At 49.8% G+C, this 16,710-nt stretch overlaps 1 protein-coding gene across 1 annotated transcript; it reads left to right on the forward strand.

Annotated features, from left to right (window-relative positions):
* The first annotated feature begins 10 nt into the window (after positions 1–10).
* Positions 11–16,196, forward strand: NR1I2 (nuclear receptor subfamily 1 group I member 2). Its single transcript, XM_070466024.1, has 9 exons — positions 11–219; positions 2,976–3,109; positions 4,296–4,483; positions 5,345–5,619; positions 8,030–8,172; positions 8,375–8,491; positions 8,817–8,922; positions 10,039–10,225; positions 13,783–16,196. The coding sequence occupies exons 1-8, from the start codon at positions 188–190 to the stop codon at positions 10,181–10,183; spliced, it is 1,140 nt and encodes a 379-aa protein (XP_070322125.1). The 5' UTR covers positions 11–187; the 3' UTR covers positions 10,184–10,225; positions 13,783–16,196.
* Positions 16,197–16,710: the final 514 nt, after the last annotated feature.

Consider the following 16,710-nt stretch of genomic DNA (forward strand, 5'->3'; position numbering starts at 1 on the left):
TCCTAGTCCAAGAGGCTCAGAAGCAAAGCTGGAGGTGGGCCGTGAGGAGAAGCGGAGCCATGCTGGTCTCGTGCATGAAGCTGACTCTGAATCTACAAATCCCATCATTGGTGCAGACGAGGAAGAAGAGGGTCCCCAGATTTGCCGTGTATGTGGGGACAAGGCCACTGGTTATCACTTCAATGTCATGACATGTGAAGGATGCAAGGGCTTTTTCAGGTAGAGTTACCTGTCAACTTTTCACCCACCTGCTACCTCTGACAAAGTGGGTCACATCTAACTGGGGCTCTGCCATTAGTTCCCTGGGCACCATCTCAGGGCCTCAGCTTCAGAGGCCCAGGCTCAGAGTATGGGCTGATGGCCCATCCAAAGCCCTCCTAATTAGTCTCAGGAGAACCATTAACATCTGAGAGGAAATCTTCATCTCCTATTTTCCCACTCTACTCAGGAAAGGCCCCTTTCCATTAAGATCTCCCTTTGTTTCTCCATGTACTCTTGAATAAAATAGCAAATACAGCAAATGAGTCCATAAAAGAGGAGAAAGAATTTGAAAATCCACAAAATTCAAGAGTTCAAGTCACTCTTAAGGAGCAGTGTTAAGTAAAGAATGGCATAAAATAAGTGAAGAATATGACACACCAGCTCACCTAGAAACAGAGATCCAAAATATTAAGGACTGAAAAGTCCCAGCTCACAGCAAGACAGGCCCGAACAGAAGGGTCACGTTGTTCAGCTGAAGAAAGAACAATGACACTGCTGGGTGCAGGCTCAGACCATGAGGAAAAGAGGCCGGCCAGGAGAGGAGGGAGGGCAGCTCGCCCTGCGGGGGCACACTTGGGCCCCTCGTGCATTCTGAGGACAGTCAGCTGACTTGACCTCTGCAGAGTTCCTCCTGATGACTGGACATTTAAACGGAAATGGACCCCAGCACCAAGGTCCAGCTTGCAGTCCCGTCAAAGCTGGGCCACCAGTCAGTTGGATGCGGGAGGGAGCCCAGTAATGGGCTTGACTGGGACCTGGGTATTCTTTCTCTGCTTCGTGAGCCTGGCTCCTCTCTCTCTCCTCATCTGCTTATCTACTCAATTGAAAACAGGTTTTCTACTCAGCCTTTCCAGTTCTCTCTGAGAATGGGGTGTCCAGGCCAGGAGGAGCCCAGTAATGCACTGCAGCAGCCCAGGACCCACCCACCCCAACCCCACTCCCGCCCAGAGTGAAGAAGCCCCGGTTTAGGAGCTGATGTGGTCACGTTTGAGGCCCCAGGGGTTAGGTCAGCTCAGGAAGCTCTCATGTTCCAGGGAGAAATGGACATCCATGTGGGTCACTGTCAGCCTGTGCTCAGCTACAAGCAATAAGTCTCCACTCACGGTGTTGAACAACAAGGAGAACATGTCACCTCTCACAGTCTAGAAGTCTGAGGCCTTCCAGGGGTTGGTGAGCCCAGCAGTCAAATCTTTTTCCTCTTCTGTCATCACAGAGTGCCTACCCTGCCTGCTCCACTGAGGGCAGCAAAGTGCCAGGGGTTCAGGCTGGGAGCCGCAGGGCTCAGCTGAGGAATAGAAAGGCCCCTCTTGTCCTCTAAGAGCAAAGAAATCTTCCCCAGAAGACCCTTCAATTCACATCACCTAGATCAGGACCCCAGCCAACTCTAGAGCTGGTCACTAGCAAGGAGCTCCAGACAGATCCCTGAGCTGGGCGTCCACCAATGAGGCCGCACAGAGCAGGAAGGACACCCGAGCCAGACCTGGATTCTCCCTGTGGCTCGCGGTAGGGGTCAGAGCTTGGATCCTGGTATCAGGCAGACCTGAATTCAAACTTCAGCCTGTCCTCTACCTCGAGGACAGCGAGTGCTGTTTCTTCTCATGGACTCCATTTCCTCATCTGTGCCAGGCAGATGACCAAATGAATTTCGTAGGGTTCTAAGAACTAAGTTTGTAAAGCTCTGCACAATCTGTAGCCCTGCATCCAATCCACAGTATGGCTGATAAATGTGGGCTCCTTCCCCCAGTCACCCAGGGGTCTCTTACCCAGGAGGGGAGCGGGTGGGGCCTGAGAAATACATCCCCTGGCCGTCTGGCTCCTGGCCTCAGGTCTCCCGGATCAGCACCCATGGCCCACTCAGTAGCCACAGTCCATTCTTCATTTTTCACACTGCTGGACCAGAGCCAGAAGCCAGATTCCAAAGGAGAATTTGTTTCCATCTATTCAGCTGTGAAAATTGGGGGCAGGGGGATATAGGGCACCCACTGACTGGGTCTTCTGGCGAAGTGCAGGATGGCTGGGCTGTGGGGGAGGGTGTGTGTGTGCTGGGGTCTCTAGAAGGAATTTACCACCTTGTCTCCCATCTGGTGCAGCTGTATGGGGACATGTGGATGCAGCACCCATATACTCCACTAATATGGGGCTCTGAGCTTCTCTGTTCCCCTGCGGCAGTTAGCAAGGGGAGGCCTTTTTCCAGGGAGGTAGAAAGTTTCCCGTAGTGTACCCGATTCTCTGGCCTCCCAATCTAGAATGGGGCTGGGGAAGGCAGGAGGCTTATGTTTCTTAAACTCCTGGGGCCAGATTTCCTCCAGTTCCCTCTTCCAAGGAGAAATCCAGGAAGAAGCCACCTCCACAGAAACTTGGCCCAGTTCTCCTGGGGTTCCTGGGGGTTAGGAAGAAGAAGGGGAGAGGGAGCGGGCCTCAGGGTGCTGAAGCATCCCACGACGCAGCTCCGGTGCAGGCCCTGAGCAGCGTCTACCTCCCGCGTGGATGCTGGGGACAGTCTAGTACCTGGCTCCCCTCCTCCAGCAGGCTCGGAGGCCTCTGGGCACCCACAGAAGCCTGAAGAGCCCTGGTCTGTACCTTTCCTATGAAGCCCACCCAACTCAGAGGCAAAGGCAGAGCCCACAGAGGGTGTGACCAGTGTCCGTGTCAGGGACGGACAGGAATCCAGGGTGAACAACGCGGCCTATCTTCTGCTCTCTGTCCTCTTGCAGGAGGGCCATGAAACGCAATGCCCGGCCCCGGTGCCCCTTCCGGAAGGGCACCTGTGAGATCACCCAGAAGACCCGGCGCCAATGCCAGGCCTGCCGCCTTCGCAAGTGCCTGGAGAGTGGCATGAGGAAGGAGAGTGAGCAAAGGCTGCGGGAGCGGGCGTGGGCATGTGAGCCACGGTGTGCACGAGAGCATGCGTGTATGCATGCACACACGGGCAGACGTCAACCTGAGGACCCCTACCTATCCTGGAGGGACTGGAGAAGTGGAGTGTTTTCTGCATTCTTTGTTCTTGGAGGCCTGATTCTCTCTGGCCAGGGTCCTCCTCCATTCTCCCCTCAGTTGCGCTTGCATGATTGGTTTTGTGCCCTTCCTACGTGTTTTAGTAAATTAAGGGAGGTGAATTTGGAAAGAGAAGCTGAAGACTCATGGTGTGCTATGACCTGCACCTTCTACCAGTGGCCCAGACCTAGCATCCTCAAGGAATTGTGTGCAACCAATGGCAGAAGGGTTCTCATTTCCCCTGTCCAGCTTTGGTATAATTGTGCTCCCAGGGGCTCTGAGATAAAAGAGCATGGGAAAAGGGTGGAAGCTTCCAAGGTGTATTTCTCTCCCTCAGTCACAGAGGGACATGAGACCTTGGGCAGCCTTTAAAGGGCCAGGTTCCCTGGGCATTGGCAGAGAGCCTTTCCTGCAGACCAGCTGTGCCTGTTGTCCCCTCCCCACCGGGACCCCCTCCCTCAGAGCTTTGCTCTGCACACACAAGTGGGCTCCATGAATTCACAGATGACCTTAAAGCCCCAGGCTACATAGGAAGTGGCTAGAGAAGATACGTCTTGCTAAGCAGTAGCTCAGTTCTCCGAGACCCAGAGATCCTGAGGGACTCTCAGGAGTCTTAATGGTATCTGATACACCAGAAAAAAATAATTGGGTGCATTTATGAAACAACTATTACATAGCAGCAGTTATATTAGGCACTTCCCATGCAGTGCCTCATCCAAAGAGCAGTGTGAAGTGAGCACTGTCACTCCAGCTTACCACGAAGGAAAGAGAGATGAAGAAGCCCATCAAGGTCACCACTACAAAGTGGCAAGGCCATCATTGAAACCCATTGCCTTAAGATCCAGAAGCTGCAGCAATTCCCACTGTTCCACGGAGTTGTCTTGAACCCCACGGTCACAGGCAGCACACCTGTCCTTCTCCCAAAGTGTTTCTCCAGAGGAGTCCAGAGTCCTGAGAGTCTGGAAAAGGGCAGGATTCTTGTCACCAGTCTGTCCCCATCCCCTGCTGCTGCCTGAGTCTGCTCCTGACTGTCCTTGCAGTGATCATGTCTGATGCGGCTGTGGAGCAGAGACGGGCCTTGATCAGGAGGAAGAAGAGAGAACGGATTGAAACTCAGCCCCCTGGAGCCAAGGGTCTGACTGAAGAGCAGCAAATGATGATCAGGGAGCTGACGACTGCTCAGATGAACACCTTTGATAGCACCTTCATTCATTTCAAGAATTTCCGGGTATGAGGCTTTTGAGATGGCTCAGCTCCTGTGCTCGCTCCTCAGGACCCCAATCTCATTCCCAGGGATTCTTGAAGAGTGGCCCCTGGACTTTCAGGAGCAGCAGCAGCACCTGGGAACTTGTTAGGATTCTCAGTTCACCCCTGAATCAGAACCTTTGAGGGCAGGGCCCAGCAGTCTGTGCTATAAGACCCCTCAGGTGATTCTAACTTATGCTCAGGTCTGAGACACTGTTCTCTCCTTCCACAGCCTGTAGAAATGGAGTCTGAGTCAGAAATGGAGTTATGGACAGCTGAGTTGCCCCAGGGTTGCTGGCATTCAGGGCTTTATGAGGATGCAGAGTGGGCATGATGTTTGTGAACTGGTTTTACTGATCGAGGAAACTTCAGTGCCCTCAGCCCTGGCAGCATTGTCTGATCCTAGTGCCCTCTTTCACCTGTGCCCACAGGTATCTTGTGACCCATCCAGCTCAGAGAACGTAGCCAGCGGCCCCCAAAGTCTGTTCTTTCCATCGCCAGCTCCCAGATCCTTTCCTGAGTTTCCTGAGTGCAAGTTCAGGGACGCTTGGGACACACGCCTCAATGGAGGCCCCCTCACCTTCCACCAAAGCAGGAAGCTAACCCATCTCTGACCAGGCAGGAATGTGAGGGACCGTGAAGTCAGAGATCCTCCAGAGAGAAGAGAAGAAACCAGTGCTCTGTGTGTGGGGGTGGGGTGGGGGTTGTACAGGCCTGCCTCTGTGCATCCTCTCAGGGAGCAGCTGTGGTTGTGTGTGCCTGTCTGGGAACAGAGAAAATTCCTGTTTGGGAGAATATATTCTGTCTCCTCTCTCTTCTCTCCCACTTCCGGCTCATGCCCCAGCTGCCAGATGTGCTCGGCAGTGGCCGCCAGATTCCAGAGCCTCTGCAGATTCAGTCCAGGGAAGAAGCTGCCAAGTGGAGGAAGATCAGGGAAGATCTGTGTTCAGTGAAGCTCTCCTTGCAGCTGCGGGGGGAAGACGGCAGCGTCTGGAACTACAAGCCCCCAGCCGACAATGGCGGGAAAGAGATCTTTTCCCTGTTGCCCCACATAGCTGACGTGTCCACCTACATGTTCAAAGGCATCATCAACTTTGCCAAGGTCATCTCCTATTTCAGGTAGGACACAGGGGCTGGGTGGACGGTGTGGAAAGGAGCAGATTCAGAGCGTCTGGGGTAGATTTCTCTGAATTTGGAGGACGCTGGTGCCAAAAGACACTCCTTTACCTCTGCCCCCAGGGTACCTGGTCGTGTGGGGGAGTGGAGCCCTCGCTGTCTCTGTGGCTCATTAGCTTTGTGACTGTGGTGTGCCATTTAACCTGTGGCTCAGCTGCCTCATCTGCTAGACTGGGGCTAATGATGCCTGCCTTGCAGGGCTTTTGTGTGAAATAAGAAAACCTCTGGAAGAGCTTTCAGCACATATATGTGGATGTTCAGAGAGTGATGCCCCATCCCCATTTTCCTGCCAAGGGGTGGGAGTCACAAGTTGATAGTTCAAGAGCAATGGAAGAGTTGGAAGGAAAAGGGAGAAGGCCCATAGAGAGAAGAGGGCTAGGAACAGATGCTGTGTCACCAGCAGTCCACTGCTAGAGAAGGCTGAGAAGGAGGACAATGGGCCGGGACTCCCTACGAGGCATGTAGGCACCACCAACCACTGGGCAACCCGGTTGACTGGGAGACTCTGGACCCTACTGGTGTGGTGGCGACCACAGCCCCACAACAGGGAGCCTCTCACAGTGTGAGGAGCACGGGGCGTGTCTTCCCTGGGGTTAGGGCCACCAGGCCGGGCCTGGGCAGGTGGAACTGAATCACACAAGGAGCCCTGACTCCATCCACTGGCAGAGGGCAGGTTCTTTTCCAGGAGCCCACGGGTTCCCCTGTTGGTGACATGCAGGACTTATTTACTGGAGTGAGGGTGGTCACAGGCTGGAGTGGGGTTCAGATTGTGGCAAATTAGGTCAGGGAGCAGGGAGAGGGACCCACTTTCACCCGTGGACACAGTAGATCCCCCTTGACCGTCCGATGACCCAGGACTTAGCGCCAGGGTGGGAGGGCACTCATTTCTTGTGACGATCAGCTTTGAGCACAACCACCCCAGGAAGCAGGCGTTACTCTCAGCTTCACTCCACAGATAGAAAACAGGTTCACTGAGGTCCAGGCAGGTGCACAGGATCTCAGGTAATCCGAGAGGCCAGCTTCGGAAGCATACGGCCTTCAGAGCCGGCCCCCTGCCGGGTCCTGGGCGGGGCACTGGGGGGACACAGCAGGAAAAGATCAACTTTGTGGCATTTGTGGCTCAACCTTGCAGATCTAAAAGAAGAGGCTAAACTCCTGAGGAGACCAAAGCCAGGCACAGGTCCTCCTCAAGAACTCCCTTCTGGGCTTGTAGGTAGAATCCCTCCATCAGTGGGGGTGGGGGGGGGGAGCGCTTTCAGGTAGGGAGTGCTTCCCTGGTGGCTCAGATGGTAAAGAATCTACCTGTAATGTGGGTTCGATCCCTGGGTTGGGAAGATCCCCTGGAGGAGGGCATGGAAACCCACTCCAGTATTTTTGCCTGGGGAATCCCCATGGACAGAGGGGCCTGGTGGGCTATAGTCCATGGGGTCGCAAAGAGTCAGACATGATTGAGTGGTTAAGCACAGCACCCAGGTAGGAAGTCACTGTGTTAATCTAACACAGTGAATAGAAGCAGCCACTGTGGCTGGGCCTGTGCTGTGCTGGGGTTGGGGTTCAGGGCACTCAGTCTGCCTGGAGAGGAACAGTAGACATGGCTAATTCAAAATAGACAGCAGGAAGCAGACTGCCCCGCTGCATGGCACTCACGCGGAGGACTGGCGCCTGCAGAAGGGCTGCACTCCGGAAAGACCTCTAGGAGGCATAGGACTGCTCGGCCTGAAGGACTAGCAGGATTTACGTAAGTGAAGCTAAAGGGCTTCCCTGGTGGCTCAGCGGTAAAGAATCTGCCTACAGTGCAGGAGACCTGTGTTCGATCCCTGGATCTGGAGGATCCCCTGGAGAAGGGAATGACTACCCACTCCAGTATTCTTACCTGGAGAATTCCATCAACAGAGGAGCCTGGTGGGCTACAGTCTATGGGGTTGCAAAAGAGACATGACTGAGCGACTAAAACACTTCACTTCACTTCAAAGTTGTAATCATTCCAAATGGGGAAACCTAGGCAGAAAGTATAAGGCCGGACCGGAGACCAGGAGCCCAGGCTGTGCAGGGAGCTGGAGGAGATGGGGCTGGGCTGTAAGGGGCCCAGACACCCAGCCACATCAGCAGTGGAGAGTCCCTGAAGGTGGCAGGGGCCCAGAGGAAGATGGCAGTGAGGAGGACTCTGCTTGCTGGATTGTGAGGGGGAGAGAGTGGAGGCAATTCAAAGGCTACTGCAATCGTGCTCAGGGGCAGGAGCCCATCCTACCTCTTCCCTTCACCACCCCCACCCTGATTCAGGATTATTAGAGTGGGTGCTGGCCGGTGGCCGCTTCCTTGGAAGCTGGCATTCCCTCCTTATCCTTGCTGCCAGGGAGCTGCCCATAGAGGACCAGATCTCCCTGCTGAAGGGGGCCGCCTTTGAGTTGTGCCAGCTGAGATTCAACACGGTGTTCAACGCAGAGACCAGGACCTGGGAGTGTGGTCGGCTGTCCTACTGTGTGGAAGACCCTGCAGGTGCCCGAGAGACGCCTGTCTGTCCTGGCAGAGGGTGGGAAAACAACTGTGGAGGGAGGAGAGGAGCCACACCAGGATCCGCGGGTCCTGGGACCGCAGTGCAGGAGATCGGGCCATGGGAAAGGGGGCCTTGGTGAGGGAGATCTGGGTCCTGGGTCAGCTTCCTGAGAAGTGGACCCCTCCAGCCTGCACCCACCCACAGGTGGCTTCCAGCAACTTCTCCTGGAGCCCGTGCTAAAATTCCACTATATGCTGAAGAAGTTGCAGCTGCATAAGGAGGAGTATGTGCTTATGCAGGCCATCTCCCTTTTCTCTCCAGGTGAGAGCCCCACCTGCCTTGCCTGGCCTCCCCTTGCCCCTCTCTTGTTTCCCTAGGCTTGCTCACACCCCGTCAGCTTCAGCCAAGGGCAGGGGCAGCATTCCTTCCTTTGCTTTCCCCAGGGAAGTTTCCTGACTGATGGCCTTGCCCTCCACTCACTGCTCAGCCAGGATGGGGACTCCAGCTGTTTGCTCTCAGGGTAGCAACCCCTTCACTTCCTTGCCTGGGAATCCTTGGCTCTCTGGAAGGTGGTTGGCTAGTCATTTGTCCCCTCTGGGCTGGACCAAGCTTCTCTTGGCCCCTGTGGCCTTTCCCTCCTCACTAGACCGTCCAGGTGTGGTGCAGCGCCTCGTGGTAGACCAGCTGCAGGAACGGTTCGCCATCACCCTGAAGGCCTACATCGAATTCAACCGGCCCCAGCCCGCCCACAGGTGAGCAGCAAGCAGGGAGGGGGTGAGGGGGTGTGAGCCTTGCCCCCAGGGCCCTGATTGTCCTGTGGCAGCCTCTGACTACCAGGGCTTTAGGGCCCTGTTTTGTGGCCTTCACTGAGGTCTCCTATAGAGTCAACTAGAACTAGTATTTGTTGAGAAGAGCCAGCCCTGGTGCCAAGCAGTTTACGTGCACATCATATTTAATCCTGAAAACAGTCCCATGCGGCAAGTGCTACCATATCCTGCCAGGGACTGGAGGCTCAGGGTGGCTGACCCCGGGGCCCACAGCCAGACAGGTGGGGTCGGAGGTAGGTCCTTGCCGGCCAAGTCTACAGCCCACACCCTGGAGCACTAACTGCCTAACCACCTCCCAGGACAAACTCCAGGTAACAGGGGAGGAAACTCCTTGGTCCTGGTCACCCACGGGAGGAGGGCTGCTTGTTCAGGGCTTGGCCAGGCAGGGGCTCCCACTCCATTCCCTGGGCCCCAGCAGCCCTTGTGACCTGGCACCAGGCCTGGGCTGTGACCAGGGAAGGCCAGCGCTGGGTGTGCCTGTGCGAACGTCAAACCTCGGGTCCTTGCTGGGCCTGCTGCAGCTGGCTCTTGAGCTTGGCTTCATGGGATGCTGGATGTCTTGCTTTGCCCAGTCCTCCCCTGTATGGAGCCGGGAGGCATCGTGGGGAACCTGAGGCATGAGGTGTGTCTCAGACGCTGGATCCCAGGCTAGATGCAGGGGGGGATTGCTGCCTGCAGCCCCCGCCTCCATAGCTTCTCCCCTTGGTCCTGGCGCCCGTTCATTAGCCATGGCAGTGAGGTTCATGCAGTGTCTGGAATGCCTGGTTTCCCCATGATGTCCCTGGTGCGGAGACTCAAGCCTGGAGGAGGAGATGTGGGTGGGGAGAGTGGTCCACACCTCAAGGGTGCCAGGCTGCTCTGCCCCCTTGTCCACAGACGCTGTGGAAGCTTAAAGAATTCAGCCGAGCCTTGTCTCTTGGCTTACCTGAGAGGTCCTGAGATGAAAACCCTCAAACGTGTGCAATTTCAGAGGGGCTCCAGCTTTGGGGGGTGGGGGCAGGGCGGGCTGTACCGCCAACTATTCCCCTGACTGGCCGGCAGGTTCTTGTTCCTGAAGATCATGGCCATACTCACCGAGCTCCGCAGCCTCAGTGCCGAGCACACCCAACAGCTGCTGCGCATCCATGACGTTCACCCCTTCGCCACCCCACTCATGCAGGAGCTCTTCAGCACCACAAATGGCTGACTGGCCGCCCCAGGGCAGATGGACGCCGACAGTGCCGGACAGGTCCTGCTTCCCCAGGGGTCTCACAGAGACAGCCGCGATGATGGCAGGCTAGCATTCCTCAGTCCCCAGCTCGGTCTGGGGAGAGCCGAGCCCAAGTGCCTTACATGGAGACTGTGCTGGCCCCTAGGTCAGGCCCTTAGAGAGGCAACGCACCCCTCTCCCCTTAGAAGAGGCCCTGGGTCTGGGCATCTAGTGTCACGGTGGGAGAGAGGATAGGATGCCTGGGGCTGGGGCATCTGAGGGTCTGTGCCCACACCCAACTTCATTAGCTTCTTGGGTTTTTTCACTGCTTCATCTGCTACCCCACCCTCTCCCACTTGCCAGCCATTCCCAACCCACAACCTCCAGTCCCAAGTTGCTCTGTGAGTTCCAGGCCTGTGTCCGCTAATGCAGGTGCATTAGAGTTGAGGGAGTCCTTTAGAGAGAGGCCAGAAGGCCTGCACTGTCACAAGGTTGTCATAACCTCTTCTGCGTATTCTCCCCTCATTCTGTTTCCATTCATGAAAACACATCATTACACACTGACAATATGCACCCTGCTGTGGGGAGTACACGCTGACTCAGACATGGATCCTGACCTTGATGGGGGTGTGTGACTTGATGCAGGTCAGCTTCACAACCAAACTGGGGCTGGTTCCTCCTGAGACTGGAACACTGAGGACTCCATGATGAGGCTATATGGACAGCAGTTAATAAATGTGTTCCTTTTTACACATGTTTTCAAAGCTAGAGTATGAGAGCCTCTGCTTTATAACCATTTTGAGTAAAAATGTTTCTGCATTTTTCGCAAATTACATTTTCATGAACTTTACATAGGGCATCCCATACCTAAGAACCAGTCTTATCACATATGATCCTATGGTTAATGTCAAATCAAGGCAAGAGGACTTAAATAATTAACTTTTGGTTAGAGACTTAAACTTTTTTGGCCTTCCTTTCTGGGGGAAAAAGAAATGTGGGGATGGTGAAAGAGAAATATATTTGTATATATTTCTGTTTTTACAATACATACTTCACTATTGCCCTTTACATATCTAAAGACTGTTGGTGTGAGAACATAAAAAATGCATTAACTTGGCTTGTTCATAAAAATAATTATTCCATATAAAAATTTTACATATCATTCAAAATGTAGTAATTTTAAATGACTAATATTTTTATGCAAATGAAGCTACAAGTTAACTGAATTTTAAGGAACAGATATTCACTTAAACCATTTTTCAAGAAGGTCACACTTTGAGAACTTAAGTCATTGAGACTATACATTAAAGCTAACAAACATATTCTCTGTCACCCCTCCAGATTCCCCAGCCTCTTCTGCATCAAGGGGATGTAGAACACACTAACTTTTAGAAAAGAATCTGAGGGAAAAGGAGTTCTTCCCAAACACATTGCAGATTTTGCCCCCGGTGTCTAATTATACTCATTTAGAAATATAAATATATTCCTGTATCATGTACACCTCTTCTTTCCCATTGAAATAATTTTGAGTGTGCTATTCACTCAAGAGTCTGAAATGGTTGTTAAGTGTAGACTATGGTAAGGTAAGAGCAAGGTGATTAAAGTGGGATATAGAAATGCCCATCTCCCAGTATTGATTTTAAAAACACCCAGGCAGTTTCACAAACATTGAATTGATATGTATGTATGAATTACACATATTATAAAAACTAAGTGTAGTCCAAGCACAGTTAAGGTTCAAGGTTAGGTGCACCAAAGAGGTCACGCAAGATTCTTCCTTTCAGCAGCTTTGTGAATGTACAGTTTATAGGGCTAGGAGCCAAAGTCAACTTTTCTACTCTCGAATGTTTGAATTTCCCTGCTACTCCCTTCCCTGAGCTCTTGAGCAATAGAACTTAGCATCAGTTTCTAGGCATCCCTGAGACCCCCATTCTTTTTCTAGGTCTTGCCTCAGTCAGGTGAGGATGGAGTCAGTCTCCAAAGCTCAGGAGAGAAGCCCAAGTAAGTTACTGCTTACCTTCTGGCTCCATTAAGTCAGAGCCACTCCGCCACCAATCTCTACCTGATCTGGACTTTAAGGATCCAGTTAAAACCTGGATATCAACAACTCGTGGGAAGGCCCATTGTGTCTTCTCTTTTCTGAAAAGAGATGTTAAGAGAAACATACACTTAATGGGCCATTCCTTCACAGCCTGTGACAACTCGTGGGCTTCATCATATCATTTTCCACAACAGCTGCAGTCTTCCCCTGAACATAACCGCAACCCTCCGAAACCTGAAGGTGCTAGTGAGTGGGTGAAACAGTCCTGCACCTGAGAGAGGGGTGAACACCCCAATGCTTTTGTTCACTTCAGACTTCTCCACAAAGGGGAGTTGCAACCTGAGTGTTCCCTTTCATAACTACCCTTCTCAATGGGCACCCAGGGTCACTGCTCACCTGAGATATGATCTCAAAGGACGGGTTCATCACTACTTCTTCAAAGTCCTTAACCCATTACACAAGTGACATCTTGGGTATTTGTGCTGACCCCCAGCCTTCCCCCCTAAACCCCTGCAACTGGTAAAAGCATTTATTTTATAAATATTAGCCAAGCCCACCACCACAATAAATAGAGGACCAGACTTTATCCAATATAAATTTGTTTTTATTGAAGCAGCAGTCACATGACTTTATATCTAGCCTTTAGATTAGGCCTGACGGAGTGAGCCAGCCCTAAAAAAAAATGTTTCTTTTTGCACTAAGAGACATAACATGTTTACATACATCATCCAGTATTGGAAATGAGCAGACTCAAACACAGCATGTGTTGGTTTACCTGGGAAGTACAGCCCCACCATTTGCGGTGTTCATATCATTCACAGATCCTCCCAAAGACCATTACTAACGGGATGAAAGTTAAAAGAAAATAACAGCTACACCAGACCGTGAACACAGGAATCAAAGACAGCAGCTTATACACATTTTAAAAAACTTGTCCCTTTCAGGCTTGTATTCTTTCTTTTCAAAGCAGTGTCTGCATCACTTCCTCAACATCAACTCCAAAGGTTTCCAAGATGGAAGCTGCACCTCTTGGGGCTATACAATGGAATAAGATCATTTAAGAGAACGAGAACTAGTGTTGATATCTTGACTTTTGTTAACAGCTTCGTGTTTCTCTAATTGGAGGAATGAAGTGGTGATGTGACTACATAATGCATTGGCAAAATAGATAGGGTGCAGGAAATAAGGTTGGGTACTGAAATAAAGACCACACACTTGTGAATTTTAATTTCATTTCCAGGCTAACCTACTTTTTATTTAATGCAAATTACAGTACCAGTTAACTATTTCCAAACCAAGTCACATAGAACGAAATGTATTTACAAGGGAATGGGGAAAGGGAAAAAAAACATTGAGCATACTTTTCACAAAAAAGTTTATATTTAAAATGAAAAAAAAAAATCAGTCACAGAGGCATTCAAGTAGTAATAATGTTATACAGATTTTGCTTTTCCTTTATATCAAGACAGATTTGCACAAGTGTTTGCAATAGTTTGTATACAACCCACAGTCCTTATATATATATATATATATAATAATAAATTTTGTTTTTTAGATTTGATTTTAAGATGGAAGTGGTCACGCTAATTGGTATGTGTACAGGCCCAAGTGATCCATCGGCAACACATTTATGAATGCAAATTTTACAGGCAAGCACATTTTCATACATCTATCTGTATCTGCCTGTAGACAGATATAGTAAGAAAAAAAAACTTAAAAATTAACACAAGGAAGTCTACTTTGTCAAGTTAACCCCTTATGTACTGGTTGTCATTTTGCTTTTATTGCAGAGGTGCAAATGGAGCAACAAACGTGAATCAAACGTCACAACCCTTGTGAAAAGAATCCAGACCCCAGAGATGACTTTCAAAGCCTCTGAAACAGACTGTAGTCTGGGGCTCTACTCTGCTTCGAGTTATTTTCAGTGGCTCAGGTTTCTACCAGAAAAGACAGATTTTACTGTAAAGCATACTTAATTTTTATATATAAGGGATATAAGGGAGAAAGTGTTCGACTCTGTGATTAGATGGTCACTAACATGAACAAGAAATCAGATACAATTTTGGTTTAAAACAAAAGAAAAACCCCCAAGCTCCTGGGGATCTGGCATTGGCCAAACTTCCTTTGGAAGATTCCAAAGTTAAATCCCTTAAAAAGAAAAGGGAAAAAGAAATGAAATGCCAGTGTCTTTATATCCACAGGGATAGAGAATACAACAGTCCTCTTAGAAACCTTTGCATTGGTGCAGACAAGATGACTGGTTAGGCAGGCTTCGTGAAAACACAAATAAAAATATGTGTCTAAAAATAAGAGGACTTAAAAAAAAGGACACAACATGTTGCTGGAAAGAAGGTGCAGTCTTCTGCCTTGCTGGAATGAACACATGATATTTCAAAAATAGCAAGCTTTGGTTTGGTAAAGTTTTTTTTTTTTCTTCTACTTGAGACATCTTATATGGAGTACTTGGAGGCAAAACAAGTAATTTTGATTTTTTCTTCTTTTGAAAAAGGCCTTCATGATGGGCACACAGTAAGAAACAGATTTTTTTAAAAGATAAATTAAAATGACATTTCACTGAATAGGGGTAGAGGTGACAGGAGGGAGGGAAGTTCCCTTGTGAAAACAACAGTCCTCACCGCGTGGGCGGCAATCGTGCAGCAGCCGCTAGTAATTGCACCACAGCATTTTAGACCACTCGTGTATCAAAACCGATACAAGTATTAAGAAACATCGATTTACAAAAACCAATTCTCTCTCTCTTTTTTCTCTCATTTGGGAGGGAAGTAGATGAAATGGAGAGAGAGAGAGAGAGAGAGAGGGCAGAAGGCTCCTGGAATCTGCTGTTTGTAAGACCCATGGTTAGGGTTTGGGGGAAGAGACGAGCAAAATCTACTCTATTCCATATTCTCCTGCTCGAGGGCTCCCTGGCACTACACTAAGTCCCTGGATGAAATGGAACTGGTCACTGCTACTGAGGAGGAAACAGATGTTCAGAACCAAAACAAAGGTAGGGCTTGAATGAAATGAGATTATGAAAATAATTATGGTTTCCTCTTTCCACTCCTGAGCATGGTAACTGTGGAAGGGGCAAAGACACTGTTATGAGTGAGCCATTACTTCAAAGGGAAGGGGGTGGGACAGGGAGACATAGATATTCAGACCAATTAAAATCTGCAAAATGAAGAACAGAAACAAGAAAACAAACACATGGAAGCGAAGGCACTCCAAACTATATAGATACACTATACATCGCTAGAGTTATTGTTACAATAATACAGGCCGGTACCTACTGTACAGAGTTAAAACTATATGGCTTTAAAAAGCTCGTCTACAATTTGTCTGATTATTAAACAGAATCACTGCCCTGAACAGTAACTTTTTGCTCATTAATAACAGTTCCTGGGTCCACATATTTACATACAAAACAATAGAACTTAAATTTTAAAACACTGAAAGAAAATATAATGTACAAGCTTGAATTTGGTGAGGAGCTTTTATTATTATTATTTACAAAAAACATTATTCAGAGACCTGGATCCCACTTGTATAAAAGAGTTCTGTGATCCCACCATGATCCTTGAGAAAGAAAAATCACAAACCTCAGCCCTCACACACACACACAATTAAAATGAGAGAAAAACATGTGACTTTTCTCTCTTCTTCTCTTACCCCATTTATGCGGGAAAGTGTTTCCTAAAAGAAGCACGGATTTTTATGTTCTCCAGCAAGTATACCAAGTTCAGAGTAGTGTCTGTGTCCACATGTTTGGCTGGGTAGTTTGGTCTCAAAGTAGGTCCACTTCTGTGTCACAGACCTGCCATCCAGCTTCTTTATAAACCCTTTCTGAAATGGTCTATCAAAACCATTCCCTTTAAGAATTATGCTGTCAAATACTTTGATTCAGACTTCTTTCAAATCTTAATTTACTCTCAGAAGCTCATTATGAAAAGTAAAATGCAATTTGTTTGATTTGGTTTGACTGAGTGTGTTTCCTTTCTCACGAACTCTGATATAACCAGAGGTTGGAGAAACCCTTCTGTGGCTTAAAAGAGCTTAGCTGGACAGTGAAAATTAGGATGGCTCACAGATGCCTCTCTGGATACTGGTTCACGTCAGCAGGCAGTACGACTCTCTGAGAGAGTCACACACACTTGGTTAAGAAGCAGGACAGGGTGCTGGGACCTGCGTGAGGGCTGCCAAGAGACTCCACTTCCAAATCACCTGGCGGGCGAAGCCCCTAACATGACCTAAGGTGACAACAAGGAGGGTGAAAGGTTACACACAGTCTGGGGCTCAGCTCTGCAGCCCTACAGTTATCAGCTAACCTTGGAAAGGTATGTGGGGAAGGAAGGAAGGTAGGCGGGAAAGGCGGCCATCACTCAAGTGATCTTTAAATGTAAAGTACAACTGATTGTGCCTTAAAGATTCATAGGTCAAGTAATGGCCCATAAGCACCAAGGTGTCTAAGGTTCATTTTAGAGTA

This window comes from Odocoileus virginianus, chromosome 4, assembly GCF_023699985.2.
Source record: "Odocoileus virginianus isolate 20LAN1187 ecotype Illinois chromosome 4, Ovbor_1.2, whole genome shotgun sequence".
Taxonomy (NCBI): Eukaryota; Metazoa; Chordata; class Mammalia; order Artiodactyla; family Cervidae; genus Odocoileus; species Odocoileus virginianus.

Excerpts from the sequence above, each read along its gene's own strand:
- NR1I2 (XM_070466024.1), top strand. The coding sequence starts at position 188 with ATGACATGTGAAGGATGCAAGGGCTTTTTCAG. Across the intron at positions 220-2,975 it reads GGATGCAAGGGCTTTTTCAG|GAGGGCCATGAAACGCAATG; the intron begins GTAGAGTTACCT and ends GTCCTCTTGCAG. Across the intron at positions 8,492-8,816 it reads CATCTCCCTTTTCTCTCCAG|ACCGTCCAGGTGTGGTGCAG; the intron begins GTGAGAGCCCCA and ends CCTCCTCACTAG.